Consider the following 20,198-nt stretch of genomic DNA (forward strand, 5'->3'; position numbering starts at 1 on the left):
CCGCTTTAAACTATTTTCCCCATCATCTATTTTTAAAAGTTATTATAGATCAAATAGAATAGTTACTAGAGATAGCACCAACTCTTTCCACTTCGACATTGTAAAAATAAATAGACTCAGTCTTCTCAGGGACAATACCAATAGTTTTCAGTTGCTTCATTTTATCCTCAAGCACTTTAAACCGATCTTCCATGTGCTGTTCTCTTTGTTCAAGCTCTCTAAATTTCACCTCAACCTATTTCTCTTTAAGTGCTACATCTTTCAGTTTTTTCTTGAATAATCCTTGTTCTGTTTGGAATTTTTCCTTTTCTAATTTAAACTCACCATGAACCAAATCCAGTTTCTTCTCCTTAGAATCAAGATCTTCTGATCGCTGCCTATATGCCTCTTGAATAGAATTGAGCCCTCCCTCCCTTAGTTGGAGTAATTCCTCGAAAAAAAATCAAGTCCTGCTCGCGGAGTTCAAGTTTCTTCTTAATTGTATCCAGACCCTTGTCCTTGTCCTCCAGTTCCTTCTTCACTGAGGTCAGGTGGTCTTCCTTGATAGTAAGTTTCGTCTTTACAGAATCCAAAGTAGTTTCCTTCTCTCTTAGTTCCTTCTGAATGGAATCTAGGTAATGTTCCTTTTCTCTAAGTTCCTTCTTCACGGTGTCCAAGCTCCTTACTTTTATTTCAAGTTCCTTCTCCGTCGATTGTAAATTATTTTCCTTAACTTGAAATTCTTCCATTCGTTCAGCGAATTTTCTCTCTTTCAACTGAAGGACATCTGATTCTTTGCGAATCAAACTCTGAATCTTATTCAACTTCTCCAAAAGCTCCTCAAACTCCTTGGCCTTCATACAAATCTCCGTAAAACTAGACTTGCAAAAATTCTCCAACTGCTTATGCTCAAATCCTATTTCCTCCAAAAGGCGTTCCCCAATCTTCTCTTGCTCGATCAGCTTTGGTGTGTGTACTACCATGGTGGGAGTGTGGCTAGGTTCCTTTTACTATTAGCATTGATCTGGGGCCACTAAAGCTTGATCCAAAATGACGAGGAACTAGTAGATTGTGTTGCAACTGTGAAAGAGAAATTGCTCTGACTTTAAGTGGCCAATTCCTCTGGAAGTGTTGAGTTTTCTTAACATTGCGTTTTTTTCCATCTTCAAACAGTTGAGATGCCTTGGTAGAATTGTTGATTATTGTATGGCTGCATTGTGGATATTCGTAGAATGGCATGTTATCGGGTGATGGATTAAATGTGAGCAGATTATTGTCATTCCATTTATTCAAAGGTAATTAGGAAACTTTGACAACTAAATCATATTCATGATAGGTTTCATCCAGAACCTCATAGCCAAGCAAAAGCATCTTGAAGCTGTTGAATATGCTTATGCTTTTGAGCTCACAGGCCATTTCCTACCAATACCTATTCTCAAAGACTACTTGAAACAAGTTATGCAGATTTCTGAGTGCGTTTGTATTGGAGAAACGTGCTCAGTCAAAGAAAAGGTCTTTTACCACATTTGTCACTTCTCTTGTAATATCTTGCTGGATAGATCTTTTCTTTGAAATGTTTGATCTTATCTTTTGCGTACAGAATGAAGCCATTGAACAGAGTGTAGCTTCCATTAAAGCTGTTATCAGATGCATTATGGATCACGAGCTTCAATCTCAATACCCGCCTTCACAGCTTGAAGAGTGTATAGAATCTCTCACAAGGCAGAAGGCAGATGTAACCGCATCATCTGTCATTTCTGAGGCTCAGCTGAAACAGGTGGTATCAATTAGTCCATCTGTCCCCACTGATACCAAGACCCTCAGCTCTACCTCATTCTCTGGAACGGCCTCCACTTGCATGTTAGGTCATTCTGATGCTATGGCTGCCATCCTTGTGAGCATGGGCGGAAAGAATTTGCAGAATTTTTTATACAATCATTGGAATGAGCATGAGTTGTTGCGCATTGAAATATCTAGAGCTCTCAAAATGTCATGTGACTCAGGATTACTTGTATTGGAAGCACTTGAAGGATTTTATACTCCAGAACCTCATAATGAAGAAATTTTATTTGATCGTAGTGTTATCAGGAAAAGTTGCATTTCTACTGGAACAGTTGATGAGGCTCTCACCAGAGATTAAACCAAAAGCCAAACTGGAAGAACGCAAGCTTGCATTTGACTGGAAAGCAAAGATGATAGCTGAAACAGAAAACTATCTAGCAATATTGGGTTTTTTGCTTCTAGTAGGTGCCTATGGCTTGGCATCTTCCTTCGATAAATATGAGCTTGAGAGTTTGTGCCACACTGTAGCACAGGATGAGAATGCATATCAGAATTTCTGGGTATTGCAGGTAATACTTCTCATAAGAATTCATATGTGGCCAGTCTTGTGTGGCACATTTATTATTGTGGAATATTAATGACATCATGTGTTCTATTCTACCTTCTCAGGAGAAAATCCCCAGACTGAGAAATCTATGGATCCCTCTAAAACTGAACCTCTTTGCGACAATGTGGAATTGAAAAGCAAGGCACGCGATTTAACCTCTGCTTGTTCCTTAAGTTTTATTCATTGTGCATCAGATCCTGCAAAGGTTGTCTTAGATGCATTGCGGAAATGTCGTTCTGCCAACTTGCGGAAGTGTAAATATGGCCCATCATCACTTATGAAGAGGTTCTCTGATTTGTTGGAACATCTGAGAGAAGTTTCTCCAGAAATAACAACTCAGGTTAAAATAGAGGCAATTGTGCTTGCTATTGAGTGGCGAGAAACATTGACCGGATCGCAGCTGAATCATTCAGAGGTCATTGGCTTTTTGCAACTTTTAGCTACTTTTGAATTGTCATCCTCTTATGATTCAGATGAGCTTCTAGGTCTATTGGAGATTGTTTACCAGTCTAGAAGGGCAATTAATCTGTTCAAAATCCAAAGATTAGCAGATAAGATCCCAGGCATGCTCTCTCTCTCTCTCATGCATATGCACATACAGACCAAGTATGATAACAGCTACTGGTTATAGGTTGGTTTTCATTTCAACTTTATTCAGCTCTCTCACGCATTACTATTATATTTTGGTCAACCAGTTCATATTCTTATGGCCTTTTGGATATGTTCTCTATAGTAAATAGTTTGATCATATTGTGTTCGTTCTCGAAGAGTTTAATTTGAAGGGGAGCCTTGGCGTAATTGTTAAAGTTGCTGCCATGTGACCAGGAGGTCACGGGTTCAAGCCGTGAAAACAGCCTCTTGCAGAAATAAGGGTACGGTTGCGTACGATAGACCCTTGTGGTCCGGCCTTCTCCGGACCCCGCGCATAGGCTTAGTGCACCGGGCTGTCCTTTTTTTTCTTTTTTTCAAAGAGTCTTAATTAGTTGGAAGTCTTTCAATATTTTATAGGATGTAATTTATTACCATTTCGCCCCAGTTAGGACTCTGAGTAGGTATGAGATATGTTGACCTTGGTGGATATGAAGAGAGGTAGAGGTAGGACAAAGAAGCATTGGGGAGAGGTGATTAGGCATGATATGACGTTGCTTCAGCTTACCAAGTGATAGGAAGGTGTGGAGGTCGAGAATTAAGATAGAAGTCTGGTAGGTAGTCGAGAGTGTTGCTTTCCCATACCAGTAGTATTAGTGCTAGTCTTGTATTCTTTTATTGTTAGATTTCTGTTACCTTGCTCTTCTGCGTACAGTAGGTAGAATCTTCGGTGATACTCTAATTAACTGCTCTAATAGAAGAATGCAAGTATGCTTGACAACACTGCCCTCAAACTATGTTTCTCCGTTCATCAAGTGGGGAGGATAGAACCCTTCCATTGCATCAAGCACCAACTGTGCAGGGTTGCGAGACAATTGAAGGGACTTCAAAACATCATCAAACAACGAATCTAGCTTGTTTGTGTGCTCATTTAAGAATATCTGTAAAGTCCTCCCGTCCATTGTCTCAATTACAAATACAAAACAACCAAAAAACACATTTGGGCCTTCAAATAGACTTATAACTTTATGCGGACGGCATGCCCAAACTCTAGGTGCAAAGGTCATGCCGACAGTGCAATTCAGACCCAATACGAAACCTGGCCCAACAGATAAGGCCCAAACATAGAAGCAACTACCTTGTTTACCCATTATTATTTACAACCAACATGATCACAAAGAAAACAAGTGAAAGCCCATGCATACTAGTTATTTAGGTGAGTTCAAATTTAGGCAAGAACATATGCACATTGGATCCTTAGTGTTACAAATAACAAAGAACAAGAACCATTAAATAATTTCCTAGGATGTGATATCTAAGAGGTGGAAGAACACATAAACAGGGCAAGGACACCTTTGAAAGTCTATTAGTCTCATAAAATATCATGAAAGGGTTCCTAGAACATGAAGGGGTATACATAACACATAGGTCAGAACAAACAGACATCTGATGGCTTTACCAGGTTCATAGAATTAGTTCACAATGACAACTTCACAAAGATTGACCTCCTAGAGTAGTCGGTACTTAATCAAAAAGAGCATAACAGATAGGAGTCTCTCACATGAAAGACTTAGCATAAAAGTTCAAGGCAAATATGGTCATGGACTAACCCTAGGAAGGTAACTAAATAGAAGCTCTTATAGGAAAGACTCTAACATGAAAACCTAAAGATAAAGCAAGGTCAAGGAAAAATTCCGAGAAGATAGTAAATACAAGTTCATACATGAAAGGCTTAGCATGGAAAAATAAGATAAAATATCACGACCCAAACCGATGGGCCATGACGAGTGCCCGAGTTCTACCTGTCGAACACCCCTAAGCATACATCTAAGATATAAACATGAAATAAGTGTAGGTCATGCATAACGTCTAGCAATAAACTACTGATTCATGTGAATAATATGCGCGGGAAAACATGCCCAAAAGACATATATACATATATATATACGGAATACGGTAGGGCGAGCCGACAAGGCCATATACTATCCAACTATACATGACTGTCTACAGACCTCTAGTAGAGTGTACAACTGTATAAATGATGGGATTGGGCCACATCATACCCATATATGTATAAAAAAGTATAGTACCAAAATACAATAGCAGCTCCAGATCAAATAGAGCACACCAACTCTCTCTGAGCAATATCCTATGAAGGGGGACCGTCGCCTGTGCACCTACACCTGCGGGCATGAAACGCAGGCCCCAAGCAATAGGGACGTTAGTATGAATAATGTACCGAGTATGTCAGGCAGAAAAAATCAGTATATAAAAGACATGAAAGAAACATAGAGTAAAGGACTCAACTTGTAAGTCTGAATAGCTCTGTGAATCATGAAACATTTATAATGTCATGCATATGCGTATAAATGTCATATCATGTATAGGTATATGTGTACATAACATCATCAAGCCTCTGAGGCAACCCATCATATCATCTCGGCCTCAGTGGGCAAAATCATCAAAGTATGCCAGCTGATCAGGTGTTGGTCCGTATATAACACCATAACATTTTCCCATACCCCATATATATATATTATACGTGTATATAACGCCCTCTGGTCATGGGTCAATATACATGTATAAATGAATGCAATGCATAATGAAGTAATTCAATAAGATCTCTCAGAATGTCATGAGACTCATGAACAAACGATATGATTGTAGCACATATGAGGAATCAAGAACATAGGAAACCCTAGTACTTGTAAGAATAGAATCATTTGTAAAAGTTGCGTGCTTGCTCGTTTTGTTGTATCATATGGATCATGCCAAAAGGAAATAAGGTATAGCCTTAACATACCTCAAGACGTCAATGCAACTCAACAACAAGCTTATAATAACTAGTGCTCCAACCCTATAACAAAGAAATACATGTATAACTTACATGGCGCTACTATATCATGTATCTCGAACGATAACTCGATTCTAAAATAAAACGGGCAGCATTTCCCCTGATTTTACTGCTCTCTCAAGCTTACTATAGCAGAGATAACAACACAATACAACCAGAAACTCAAAAACAAACTAACTACAATTCGGGACCTTTAATACAACAAAAAACACAAATATACCATAACACACCCAATCAACAAGTTATCAATTAGCCTGAAATTGTAACGACGACCGACCAGCCCACTACCCTACCACATGTGGCATTTCTCCATTCCCTTTATCCTTCCAAACTCCATAAATCAGCAGCACAATAAAGCCAACACGAGTGGACTACAAAATAGTCCACTAAAAGTGAAATAAATCGAACTCATGGCTTCCGATCACCGTCCAGTGATTTCTAACTATTAGGAAACGAATTTATCAACCTTCCTTGATATTTAAAAGCTTAAATACAGAAATTATACATTTTATTAACTATCAAGTACCTCCCAAAACTCAAACTACAAAGAAAACGAGAGGCGATATAGCGATACTTACATCGTAGGGATCGTTCTAATGTTATCGCTTCTTGATTTCGTACCAGGGATGTTAATCTTCTTTGAAACCCTTGTAGAGAGATTAAGGGTAAGTTTATGGTCTTATTTCGGTCGTGGTCTGTGGAAAAATAAATAAATAGATGACACAAGGTGATATATATATATCCACTTTTGAAAATTCAAAGAGGTGCTAGTTTGGCACCCTAGCATTGGCCCTTCTTTCAACGCTTATATCTTTATATCCAGATATCGCATGAACGAACGGTTAAGAGAGTTGGAAACTACATTACAAGACTTTCCATTTGGTATATAATATGTACCAAGAAGACCTTATATAACGTACGAAATGTATTGCTCCAAAAAGCTTCATTAAAAGGCAAATCCTTAGTCGGGTTTTTTGCAACTTAAATCCGATTTTTTCCAAACTTTGTATTTTATATCCAAACATCATATCTAGTCATATTATGACTTTAAACTCATTTAAATCATGATTACTAAGTCTCATATTCATTATACGTCACCTTGGGACGCACAGGGTGTAACATACAACATGTTCAGGAACTAACTCTGAGAAGATAACAATAGCAGTCCTCACAGGGAAGACTTTCGCATGAAAATCTAAGGTAAGAGATAGTCAAGAACTTAATCATGAGAACATAGTAAGCAGAAGTCTCTACAGGAAAGACTTAACATGACATTTTAGGGCAGACACGGTCATGATTCAGTTATAACAAATAGAAATCCCTACAGAAAGACTTAACATTAATGGATAGGGATCCTTAAAACATCATTTGACAATGAAATTGCAGTAAAGCATACAACAAAAGTACAATATTTGAGTTCACAAATAGCAGGGTAACTTAAGTCATGCTTGTCTATGTTGATAGGAGTTTAGACAGTATTGGAACACATAATACAGGTAACATGAAGAAGTAGAGAAATAACAATTAAAACTGTAAGAGTCAAGAGCACTAATGTCACGCCCCAAAATCGGGGAGCGCGACCGACTCTCAACCGAGTGAACTCGGTCGAGCAAGCCTATTAGACTTTCTTCTACCGAAACTCATCCATGAATGGAGATAATAGATTTTCGTTAATTAGACAATAAGATGATCATGTTTGCAGTACAAACTTCTTACCATAAGTTTCATCATTTTTAAAGTCTCAAATGGACAAGTAATACAACCACAACATAACATAGTTTGACTTTCCCAGCACCAATACACAACCCACACTATGTCTACGGAGCCTCTAATAGATACAAAAGAGTACTATGATAATGCCGGCAACAAGGCCCCAGCTATACCTCAAACACAATACACGAGGAGCAAAAGATACATGACCCCAAAATGAAGTGGGGCCCACCAAGTCAGCTGGGAAGAGGATGTACCGCTGTCACTGATTAATATCTCCTGCTGTGGAACCACCTGCATCTATTGAAGATGCATTGCCCCCGACAAAAGGGACGTTAGTACATATGGAATAGTACTAGTATGAATGACAAAATACCCTCTTAATAGAATGATAAATAATACAAATAAGGACATCATAATATTAGTGGAAGCCTTAAACAACATCAGACCTCAATGTAGGATCGAGACAGTGTTCAAATTAATTTCCATATCTCACATTGGGAGATTTTTAGTATCGATATACAATTGTTCACAATACCATTATTCACAATACCAATGCCACCGTACTCTCATCACAGAGTCCGATCACGACCCGATCGGCTAGGCTATCTCATTAGAGACATCAACTACAATTACTCTCAATATCAATACCGCCGTCATTAACACGGAGTCCGATCACGACCTGATTGGCTAGGCTATCCATTAGGGACATCGACCACAATCACCATTTCAATTACAATTTCGAGCACAATCACCACCCTGTGTGCGGCATGATGTACGATCACGACCAGATCAGTTAGGCTGTCTTATTCGAGACATCAACTTTTTTATATCAATCATCGCATCTCATACTTCTTTCATATCTTTTCATTTCATTGGCACTAATGGCCATAATTATAAAATCATTCTTGGCATGTTGGCCGCATTTGGTATTTCATGCTCACCTTTTCACTTTCTAACATCAACATCATCAACAACAAAAATAACATTTCAAATCAAGGCATGTAGTACATATGTGAGCAATTAAGAATCTAAGGCACATAGAGATTCTTCACAAAATTTGGCATAATAGCCTTCGTTTGAACTTGACTTGAGGTCGAACATTTTTAATGCACAACCCATATTTTTAGCACATCCTCAATTGATAACATAACATAAATAAAGTATTTGGGATACTTGTTGAACATATATCTTTCAACTCAATCTTACTCGGAATAGTCAATTTTATAATGAACCACTCAGGACTTACATAAATTACATGAATGTTGTGGGATTCAATTCTAAGAGAAGAGTTTAGCCAACATACCTTAATGTGGCTTCCTTAAACTCTAAAATATTTCGCAATTCTTAGCAACTTCAATTTAGTTTAGAAATATAACAAATTGAACCAAAATTAGGAAGATGATCATGGTTCTAGGTCATTTGAGCATTTTATCAAACACTAGGTGTGTGCATTAAGGTTTCAAGGTCCTTTTATGGAGGATTCCTTCATCTCACAACCCATTCTTTACCATTTTTAGCTCAACAATCTTCCTACACCCTTTGATAACACATGCATGTAAGATGGACAACTTTCATGCCCAAAATTATTTTGCTAATTACTCAATTCTAGACAAAATTCGAAATTAAGGGTTAGGGTGTAGAATCTTACCTTTAGATGAAGACCTAGTGAGTTTTCCTTGTTAATCTTCCAAGATTCGGGTAAGAATTGAAGAACAAATTGTTGAAAAACACTTTCTCACTCTAGGGCACTCTCTCACTCTAAAAGTGTTAGATTTTAGCTCAAAAATAGCCAAAGCGTGTATTTAACGAAGTAGGGTCGGGTTTTAAAAACACAAAAATGAAGCTCCGAAACAGGGTATGCGGTCGCATATGCGACTGCAGAATGGATATGCGGTCCGCATATCGGCCGCACAATTTGGTACCAAAAACTAAAAAGAATCTGCCTGGGTCTGTGGTAGTTATGAGGCCCGCAGACCTGTTCAGCGGTAGCATAATGCACCGCAGAACTGATCTGTGGTCGCATAATGCACCGCAGACTTTTCCCCAAACTGCCTTGCCCCTGCTTCATTCTGCGACCATTATGCGGTCCGCAAAAATATATTTTTCTGCCTAAATATTTCCTCCACTTTTCAGTGCATTGTTCAACCCAAAAAGTCCAAGCTACAATCCCCAAACACATAAGCCTAGTCTGACACCATAAAATATTATTTTTCCTTTGCGAAATTTTACGGGGCCTTACAACTAACCAGTTGCAAAGATAAACGAGCAAAAGTGTGAGAACATTAGAATTTCAGCAGTGGCTCAGCAACAACAATTGAAGGAGGACAGTGAGAACCCCAAGTCCCCGGTGCTTTAGAGTTCACAACTGTCTCAAAAAGGCTCCGAGCAGTGCTTGCACCAGAGGAGGTTATTAAGAAATAACATGGTGGCCTTGGATTTCGGCCGGCCAAGAACCAAATCGAACACAATAGTTTCAGAGAACCAAAACACAATGGAAATATTTGCAAGTTAGGGAGAATAGTCATTAAAGTTTGTTTAGGGGAATCTGGGAAGGGATTTATATAGTGTTAGATTCATATAATCAGAAAAGGAAAAAGGTCAATGAAACCAAAAAATTGAATAAAACTATTGCAAACCAATTCCGAATCGGATTAGGGTAAATCATACACAAACCATAATTGAGAAGACATCGATAGAGATACGCTGGGATAGAGAAATGTTCTCTCTTTCTGGATCTACAGAGCAAAACTCGTGTCTGGATCCATAAGAATGAATTCATATCAACCCGATATAGGAGAATCATACTTGCCATAGATGGATTGGTAATGAAATTTACCATAATTGAGCGAGTGAGGACGAATAAGGTATGTGAGCCCGCGTATGGACGCGTAAACAAGAAAGAACAGAGAAAAGCTTTGTCGTCGGCTAGGGCTTCGGTGTGAGAGATGAGTAGATTGTTTGAGGGCGGACGGAATGGGAAAATAAAGGTTAGGGTTAGGGTTTTGTGAGATAAAAGAGGGGGATGGATTGTGAGCAGTTGATCTTTGAGATCAACGGCTGGGATTAAAAGGGAGTGTCGGGTCCAGTGTATTGGGTGTGGGTCGTTTGGTTTTGGGTCTGGGGTATTTGATTTGGGCCTCTGATGGCTAAAACGAAGTGAGCGTGGTGTCTTGGGCTACTTTTAATCCGATTTTCACCTCACATTGGGCCAAAATTTAAAAATACACAAAAATTAATTAAAAAATAAATAGAATTGGCTATAAAATGATAAAAATGCTATTTTTGAAATTTATACTTGTAAAATAATAGATTGTAATTGTAAAAATATAAAAATGCTATTTTGACCTAAATAGCATAATAAATATGATTATTGGAAAATATTGGCTATTATGGCAAATGATATGTAAATGGTATAAAATGCAAATGCAACCGTATGAAATAATGTAAAATATTATGAAATATGCATTAAAAAATATATAAATGACTAGTTTAGATAACTAATTACTCAGAAATAATTTTGAGGGAATAATAAATAAATATTATCAATTAAAATACCATAATTGATTAAAATGCGTATAGTGAATATAATTATTTGCGTGCAATTTTCATAATAATTTGGTAAAAGTATTATGATAAAAATAAATTTATATTAAAAAAAATGTCATGGAATAGTGATGCAAGAAAATATTCTATCAATATTATTAAAAATATATAAAACTACATGGTAATATATAATGGTCAAGTGGAAAATCTGAGGGAAAAATTGAGTATTAACAATAGGTGCCAAAGAACGGGCAATATTTCAAGGAGGCATGAGATGTCGTTGAAGGGCATACTTAAGGTCGAAATCTTCGATGTTTGGGGAATAGAGTTCATGGGATGGTTTCCGTCATCCAATGGCCATAAGTACATCTTGGTTGCAATTGATTATATCTCAAAGTAGGTAGAGGTTGTGGATTTTCCTATAAATGATGCTAAGGTTGTGGTGAACTTTGTGAAGAAAAATATTTTCACGAGATTTGAAACTCCGTGTGCTCTGATTAGTGATGGTTCACTTTTGTAACAAATCCTTGGGAAACCTCTTGGATAAGTATGGGGTGAAACACAAGTCAGCAATAGCCGATCATCCGCAAACCAATGGTCAAGTCGAGTTTTCAAATAAGGAGGTGAAGCAAATTTTTAGAAGACAGTAAGCGCAAGTAGAAAGGTTTGGTCTAGCAAGCTGGATGACGCTCTATGGGAGCATCGAACTGCATACAAGACTCCAATTGGCACTTCGTCATATATATTGGTTTATGAGAAGGCTTGTGACTTGCCCGTTGAGCTTAAGTACAAGGCATATTGGGCGATTAAGAAGCTCAAGTTTGATACAGATCTATATAGGGAAAGATGAATGTTGCAACTCAATGAGCTCGAAGAGTTTCGATTTCACGCATTTGAGAATGCGAAATTGTACAAAGAGAAAACAAAGAGATGACATAACAAACATATTTTTCATCGTGAGTTTGAACCAGGTCAAGTCGTTCTCTTGTTCAATTCAAGCTTGAAGCTCTTTCCTGGGAAGCTCAAGTCTAGATGGTCTGGGCCATTTGAAGTGGTGTGGGCTACGAAGCATGGAGTTGTTGAGCTACGGGATCCCGAAAGTGATGGCATATTCTTGGTCAATGGGAAAAGAGTTAAACACTATTGGGGTGGTGGCATTTGTCGTCACAAAATTTTGATAGACTTGGTGGATGCTTGAGGGAGCATTTTGCATCATGCCATGATATTGAATCAGGCGCTTTATGGGAGGCAACCCATGGTGATGTTGTAAACATCGTGTTGCGATATTAAATCAGGCATTTGTTGGAAGGCAACCCAATTTGTAGATTAGTTTAGCTTAATTAGATTTTTCTTTTTGTTTTTAGGTACTAACTCGTTGAGTTTTGGTGTTTGAATAGGTACAAGAGCCTATTAGGAGGTCAAAACACATGAAGGATTCCAAAAGCTGAAGTGGAAAACACTTGAGTGCATCCTGGACGTGTAGCGAGGCAATAATCACGACATAGGCCAGGCGTCGTGCGCCCTAATGCGAGCTGGCCTTTGCCTTTAACCTGATGCTGCACACCCCAACGCGCGCTCCTGCTCGCCTTTCCTTTTGCCCTGCCAAACTTCCAGCTCGCACCACCCCCCGCGTCGCCCCATCTTCTGCAAGATGGGCCTTGCGTCCAAGCTCACGATGCCAGGTAAGTGGTTTTATTTTTTCTCTTTTTCAAACCCCACGCCCCCTTTTAAAAGACTCACACACTCAAAATTAAAATTCTCCCCCGTTCTCTCTTTCACTCATCCAAATCTCTCAAATCTTCTCTCACACACTCATACACCCAAGAAAACCACTAATTGAAGATAACTCCTCCCTCTTTCAACATCTAAGGTATGAATTCTTGTCTATCTTTATTCTATTTTGGGATTGATTGAGGTAAATTGCAACATGCAAACTTTATCAATGTATTGTATGTGAAATTATGCATGCTTGTCCCAACCCCATGAACATCATAGGATTGATATTCTTGTTGCTCAAATGTGTTTACACTCGAATCCCAAGCCGATTTGGGAGGGTGAGGCAATCCCTCATCCAAACAAAAGCTTCATCTTAACTAGTGCATACAATGTGTTTGATAAATTGCCTCAAAGGCACTTTTTGTCCCAATTGAAGCCCGAGTCTCCGGGATTCATACACTAGTGGGTTGTGAGCTTCCCAAGCACGAAATTTAAGTGTAAGGTGGCTCAGTGGAGCGGGATTGATGGTTCAAGTATGGCACTTATATTGTCTTCCCGTATGAACAAGCTGTCTTGAAGCTACAATCAGTGCTTAATTTTAAGAGGTGAAGTCTGAGTAGACTCGACTTACTTGACAACAATGTGCTAATCCCTTAAGTGTGGGGTTGTAAGACCACGTTCTGAATTAATTCAATACCCTCCAAAGTTGACTAACATACACTTGTGCATGTACAAATATTGTATATCCAAAACCAAATGCACCACCAACAGACAAGGGAATGGGCAAAGCTATTGTCCTCACTAAAGGCAAGACATCCTCTGCACTGCCACCGAAAAAGCGAAAAAGAGAAGAGGCCACTTCTAGGCATGCTGAGGGGTTGTACGCAGTTGCAGCCATGGTAGTCTCATGCCCAAGGCAAGGGGAGAGCATGAATATGGGCTTAAAAGTATATCCCCATCCACCAAGGTATGGCACAAGATTTGTAGGCCAAAGCATATGCATCCGGATTTAGCTGTGGATGAGCGCTGTTAGCGATCTAAGTATTCGGTAATTTGGAAGTCTATTCATGAGTTAAGGTTGAGCTATGTTTTCGGGAACCCTTGGGACATCAATGTGAGTATCGTTCGCGACTTATATTATGGATGGGATCCGGATGATGATGAGCAGTTGTTCCTCCTTTGGGGAAGGTTAATTGATATCTCTTCATCTGCTCTATGTGCTCACTTGGGAGCTCCAGTGTTCCACATGAGCCTTTGGGTAACTTTATTGCCCGACCAATATATCGAGATCTTCGTTACACTTTATGTGGTATAAATTATGTGGATGTCTGGGTTCATGATAAAAAGACTCACCACCGCAGAAAGTTCAAGATAAAGCTGAAGGCTCAAGTCTGATTGAAATTGATCAATGCTCGGTTGCTACCGTGAAATCATGATACTTATATTGGGTGTGAGAGAGTGTGCCTGGTCTATTTCTTAATGACCAACCAAAAGGTAAACGTGGGCCATTTGATATGCCAACAGATGGCACAGGTGTGAAGGAGCAAGAGGATAGATAGATTATTCTTTGAAAATATGTTGACGCAATATCTGAGAAAGGAGGAAGTGGATGAGGAGCCGGAGTTTGACGTGATCATTCCGATACCACCCTGAGGGACTGACATCACGAGCATCCGGTCAAAGAAGGATAATTATATGGCTACGGGTACTGGTGCCGAACGTAATGCTCGTGATGATAGCTTCATGGCCCATTTTTATGGGATACTCGACTTGCACTTATAGATCGGGGGGAGGGAAGCTACTCCGGAGGAGCGGGCCAACTTACATAAGTGTTATACCCTCAATGTTTATGCCCAACGTCTGGTTGGTCTTGGTGAGGGTCATAGATTGCCTGAGGTCAAAGTTGTTAACACACCTGAATGCTCAGAACTCGAGCCAAAGTAGTGTGAGGAGGAGGCCGATAGGGATGCTAAGGGATAAGATGATGATGAGGACTGGGAGGCCACTAAGACGGCCTTCTATGATGAGGGCGATGATGAAGAATGATCAGGGATCTTTCTTACCACTTTACTTGATTTTTATTGTTTTATATATGCATTTGGGACATTGCATACTTTAAGTGTGGGGTAGGGATTCTCTATGGTATGTAAATAATAGATTAATTGTTAGCTTCTTATTTTGCTTTTGTAGCAGTATAGTAATTTAGTAGCTTAATATGTTTTTTTAAAAATTAAAAAATACAAAATATTGGAATTTTTTCGACGATGAATCTCCTATGCAGCTTTCTTGAGGGATTAAACTCTAACCAAAAACACAAAAAAATTAGAAAATAGAAAAAATCGAAAAACTTATCTTTTAGTTTTCTTTTAGGTAGTAATAATCCCCCATGATTTTTCTTTGTGCCTTGATTCTTTTCTATGGGATGTAGTTTGAACCAGGTAATAATATTTTTTATTTTTAGAGTAGATTAGTATTTAGGAAATAAAGGTAGGAATAATGATGAGATTCCTAAGCGCGTTTGACTTATTTGATAGTAGCATATTTAGGCTTTGGCATGTGTAGTATCTTACCTATATTTTGAAATTGATCATGATGCCTTTATAAATTGGATAGCATATTTTGTGACACCTATGTCTCATTTTCTTGAATTATGTTCACTTTGTGTTTAATGATTAATATCTCGTGACTTTGTGAATACTTGCTTTAGTTGAGAATCGAAATGGGACCGTCCTTAGTGAGTCATGTGCCATGTGTAGTCAGGCCTTTTTTTGTATAGTTCATGTTATTCTAATTGTATCTAAAACTTGATCGGTATGTGAGTTGAAGAGAAATTCTAGGTGATGCTCGTTTGAAGAATGATTTTAGGCCTTCTTTGATCTTTTGAGCTTTAATGCCTATCACAAATAAAATTTATACCTAATTAGCCCTTTTGAGCCTATAGGCTTTTATTTGACACCCACATTACAAGCCGATATATTCTTTTTGTTCTTAATTGGTATTATTTTGATCCAATTACCACTTAAAGCACTTTAATTATGAAATGAGCGCTAAAAGAAGTAAGGAGGGAACGTGAGAGGCTTTTGAGTGGAACCAATGAAAGGAAGAAAGGTGAACTTGTTTTGTAAAAGAATTCACCACTAGCGGAAATTGTAAAGAAGAAAGAAAACGGTGATTGCAAAAGAAAGAAATTGCTGAAAAACAAAAGAGATGAAAAGAAAAAGAAAACAAAATATAGATGAATAAAGTGATATCTTGTTCTTGCTAGTGGGGTATGAATTAAGATAGTACTTAAAGAAAGAGGGAACATTGTTGGGGGTGATTTTAGTTGTGAAATTGAATTGGGATTGAAGGATTTGTGCTTAAAGTTAATTTTGTGATGTGTTAAAATGCTTAGGAGGGTGAACTATTATTCCTAAAATATATCCTACCCATCCCTTAGCCCACATTACGATCATGAAAATTTCTAATTGATTTTAGATCGAGTGAGCCTACATTATTAGAGATTTGCATTATGGGCAAGCCTATGGTACCTATTGTATGCATGTGATTTCTTCGTGAGAGTGAGCGATATTCTTTGATATATGTGAGTCCTTGAAATATACTTGAGCATTTGTTTTGAATGTGTGGGTTCAACTTACTCTCCTGTTCTTGTTGTGAGGGTATGGTTTCATGAGGGATAGGTAACGTTATTAGATTTCTCTATGATGTTGGGTATTCAAGTCATGAGTGAATATTGACATTGAGTTGGTTTTTTGAGGCTAGTATTGTTATGAGCATGTTGTCTTTGTTGTAAATATTTTTGAAGTATGGCATGAGAAAAGGGAAGTGTATGGGATTGCATATGCTGAAGGTTTAATTGTTGCTATCAACCATGGTCATTGGTATAGTATTTTTTAAATGTATTAAATATAAATTTCTCAAGGATAGTGTGAATTATTGGTTGACTCAAGGACAAGCAACGTTTAAGTGTGGGGTAGTAATAATTGGCTATAAATGTATATTTATACTGTATTACTTGCCTTACATTTTGGGGTTTTAATGATAATATGTGCAATGTTTTCGGCTTAATTGTGTCATTTTTATGTGTAGGATCGTTGGAATATGAAAACGAGTGAAGGTTTCACACAAGGATGTCAAAAATACACAAAAAGAGCACGAAAAGGCAAAAAACAGAAAAGGCCAGGAACCAGGCTCCAGGCGAGGAAGCAGGCGACGCCTGGCTCCAAGCGAGGAAGCAGGCGACGCGAGCTCTAATGCTCTTCCTCAGGTCAGGCCTCGCGAGCTCTGAGGCCTGGACACTTTTGCAGTCCATGCATTAAATGTTTTCCACTTTGTTTTGTACTTGGTTACTCTGACCCTAGCCTATAAATACCCCCTAAATGTGATTAATGAAGAGTTGGTCAATTTTCAAAGGGGGCAAAGGCATAGAAATAAAAACGGAGCATGGAATTCATTGAATCTTCCATCCTTCATCTAGTATTCATAGCTTCTATGTTTAAAAATAATACTTTGATTATTGTTATGAACATGAGTCGCTAAGAACCTTATTATTCTGGGGTTATGGGTTGCTATTTACTATTTGTTTTTTACGGCTAATTATTTTGCTTGAGTTATCATATTAATTTGCTTATTTAGTCTTGCACTTAATGATTATATTGCATAGCTAACAGTAGAATACTATTTACAAATTTATAGTTGAACTCAAAAGTGGGCACTATAGATTGCATATAAGATTGACTAGAGTAAGTTCTTGAATCCGGGCATCAGAGAATAGATTTGCAATTAGGATAGACAAATTCTAGTTGCCTTACTTGGTTATTTTCATAGGAAATATACATGCATTATTGTTAATTCTAATTCTATAGACATATAGTATTATGTTGTCTTGAATAGGCAAGCGAAGCGTCGAAAGAACTTTGCGAGATTAATAAGCCCTATTAACCAATAAATTAGATAAATTAAGTAATTAAATCAACCGGAAGAACGCAATAGGAGAGATATTAATCTCATAACCCCGGAATATTCCCATCTCATTAAATGCTTCCTAAGTGTTTGCATGTTTGCTTTGGACCTTTGAATTGCTTGCTTGATTGGTAATTTCATAGTAATTTTTAGTAGTAAAAATCACAACCATCTTCTTCACAACCACTTGAGCAATTACTTATAAATAGTTTAGAGTAGATGAGAGTTAATCATAAATCCACGTGGGATGATACTTTCTCATCACTTTATTACTTGTCAACCGCATATACTTGCATGTGCATTTGGATCCAACAGTGATACAACACAAGTGTGAACCCTTCTAGGCTCCAAAATATCCAACTTCACGAACATGTTGGCCAAGGCCTGAACATCCAAAGCTAATGATCTCCCCACAACTGGAATAAAAGCAAGACTACTAATGCCCTCAGCCTTCCTACTAAAAGCGTCGGTCACCACATTGGCCTTTCCCGGATGATAAAGAATGGTGATATCATAGTCTTTTAGTATATCTAACAACCTCCATTTCCTCAAGTTCAGATCCTTTTGCTTGAATAAGTGATGGAGACTTCTGTGATATGTGAACACCTCACAAGACACGCCATAAAGATAGTGCCGCAAAATTTTAAGCGTGTGAACAATGGTTGCTAACTCCAAATCATGAACTAGGTAGTTCTTCACATGGAGCTTCAACTGCCATGAAGCATAAGCAATCACTATTACCTCCTGCATCAACACGTACCAAATGCCAATTTGTGAAGCATCACAATAGACTGTATAAGAACCCTATCCCGAAGGCAAAACCAAAACTGAAGTTGTAGTCAAGGTAGTTTTGAGCTTCTAAAAGCTCTCCTTACACTCATTAGAACACCTGAATGGGTCACCCTTCTAGTCAATGGGCCTGCTATAGATGAAAACCCCACCACAAAATAGCGATAATACCCAGCCAACCCAAGAAAACTCTGGATCTCTGTAGCAGTAGATGTTCTAGGCCAACTTTGAATTGCCTCAATTTTCTTTGGATCTACCTTAATCCCATCACTAGATACCACATGACCTAAGAATGCCACCGAGTCTAAGCAAAAATTGCACTTGGAGAATTTAGCATATAGCTTCTTCTCCCATAAAGTCTGGAGCACGATCCTAAATATTGCTCATGATCCTCTCGACTGCGAGAATACACCAATATATCATCAATGAAAACTATGTCGAAGGAATCCATATAATTTGAACATTTAGAAATTTCATAGGTTTGACCATGGGTTGGCTTTGTGGCTATCGGGTTCGCATTTTTGTTTCGCGACTTGAAGTATGTCTCTTTTATCATTTGAAACTTCTGTGTGAAGTTTGTTGTCATTCCAAGTTGGTTTGGTAGGAATCAGACGCTTGGTTGTGAATATTGAAGTTCTTGAGTTTCATAGTCTGCATGATGCATTTTGGTATTCGATTCTTGGTTTTATATATTATTTTGTTGCTCTAAGCGTGCGAGCGAGTTCGTATGATGTTTATGCACTTGTGTGAATGGTTTGTGTGGGGGTCGATGTAACGACTCGGTCGGTCATTTTGAGTATTATAGCCTTATTTCCCCATTTATTACTTATTCTATGCTCATTTGAATTTATGTGACTTGATGGGGTAGTTGGTTCGGTTGCGGGGGATGTTTCGGAATGAATTGGGAAGTTGAAAGAGTTGATCGGATGTTGACTTATGCATAAATGACTCTATAATGGAGTTTTGATGATTTCGATAGCACCTTATGGTAATTTTGGACTTAGGAGTATGTCCGAATATTGATTTGGAGGTACGTAGATGATTTAGGCTTGAATTGGCGAAAGATGGAAAAATTTGAGGTTTGGAGAGTTAAGAAGTTTGACCGAGAGTTAACTTTGTGGTTACAGGGCTCGCATTTTCTTTTTCGTAAGTTAGAATAGGTCCGTTGTGTCATTTATGGCTTGTGTGCAAAATTTGAGGTCAATCAGAGTTGATTTGATAGGTTTCGGCATCGATTGTAGAAGTTAGAAATTCATTAGTTTCAATAGGCTTGAATTTGGGTGTGATTCGTGTTTTTGATGTTCTTTTATGTGATTTGAGTCCTCGACTAAGTTCATATCGTATTTTACGACTTGTTGGTATGTTTGGTTGAGGTCCCGGGGGCCTCAGGTGTATTTCGGATGGTAACGAATCAAAAATAAGACTTGGAGCATTGCTGAAGCTGAGGGACCTTCTAGTGTGATCGCACATGCAAGAGCATTGGTCACAGATGCGATGCCGCAACTGCGGATGGAGTGGCGCAGAAGCGAAGTTGGTCTGGCTTGGAGTATATCGCAGGTGCGGAGGGGGAAGCACATCTGCGAGTCGCAGTAGCGTGCGGTCTCGCTGGTGCGAGCCTTTGGCCGCAGAAGCTGCAGGTTAGGGGTGGAGTGTAAATCCACATAT

At 38.4% G+C, this 20,198-nt stretch overlaps 2 protein-coding genes across 5 annotated transcripts; one reads left to right on the forward strand and one right to left on the reverse strand.

Annotated features, from left to right (window-relative positions):
• Positions 1-377: 377 nt before the first annotated feature.
• Positions 378-962, reverse strand: LOC138895773 (uncharacterized). Its single transcript, XM_070180500.1, has one exon. It carries the CDS (start codon positions 960-962, stop codon positions 378-380), a length of 585 nt encoding a protein of 194 aa, XP_070036601.1.
• Positions 587-17,339, forward strand: LOC104092438 (FRIGIDA-like protein 3). 4 transcript variants are annotated; one of them, XR_011409819.1, is made up of 5 exons: positions 587-1,240; positions 1,316-1,491; positions 1,580-2,330; positions 2,431-2,999; positions 16,872-17,339. XR_011409819.1 is itself a non-coding variant. In XM_009598049.4 (2 exons), the coding sequence occupies exons 1-2, from the start codon at positions 1,309-1,311 to the stop codon at positions 2,117-2,119; spliced, it is 723 nt and encodes a 240-aa protein (XP_009596344.1). In that variant the 5' UTR covers positions 587-1,308; the 3' UTR covers positions 2,120-2,331. The 4 variants fall into 4 exon arrangements, 1 of the variants encoding a protein (XP_009596344.1); XR_685441.4 differs by having other exon boundaries at positions 587-1,491; XR_685440.4 differs by lacking the exon at positions 16,872-17,339 and having other exon boundaries at positions 587-1,491; positions 2,431-3,049.
• The last annotated feature ends 2,859 nt before the right edge of the window (positions 17,340-20,198 follow it).

Source organism: Nicotiana tomentosiformis, chromosome 7 (assembly GCF_000390325.3).
Source record: "Nicotiana tomentosiformis chromosome 7, ASM39032v3, whole genome shotgun sequence".
NCBI lineage: Eukaryota > Viridiplantae > Streptophyta > Magnoliopsida > Solanales > Solanaceae > Nicotiana > Nicotiana tomentosiformis.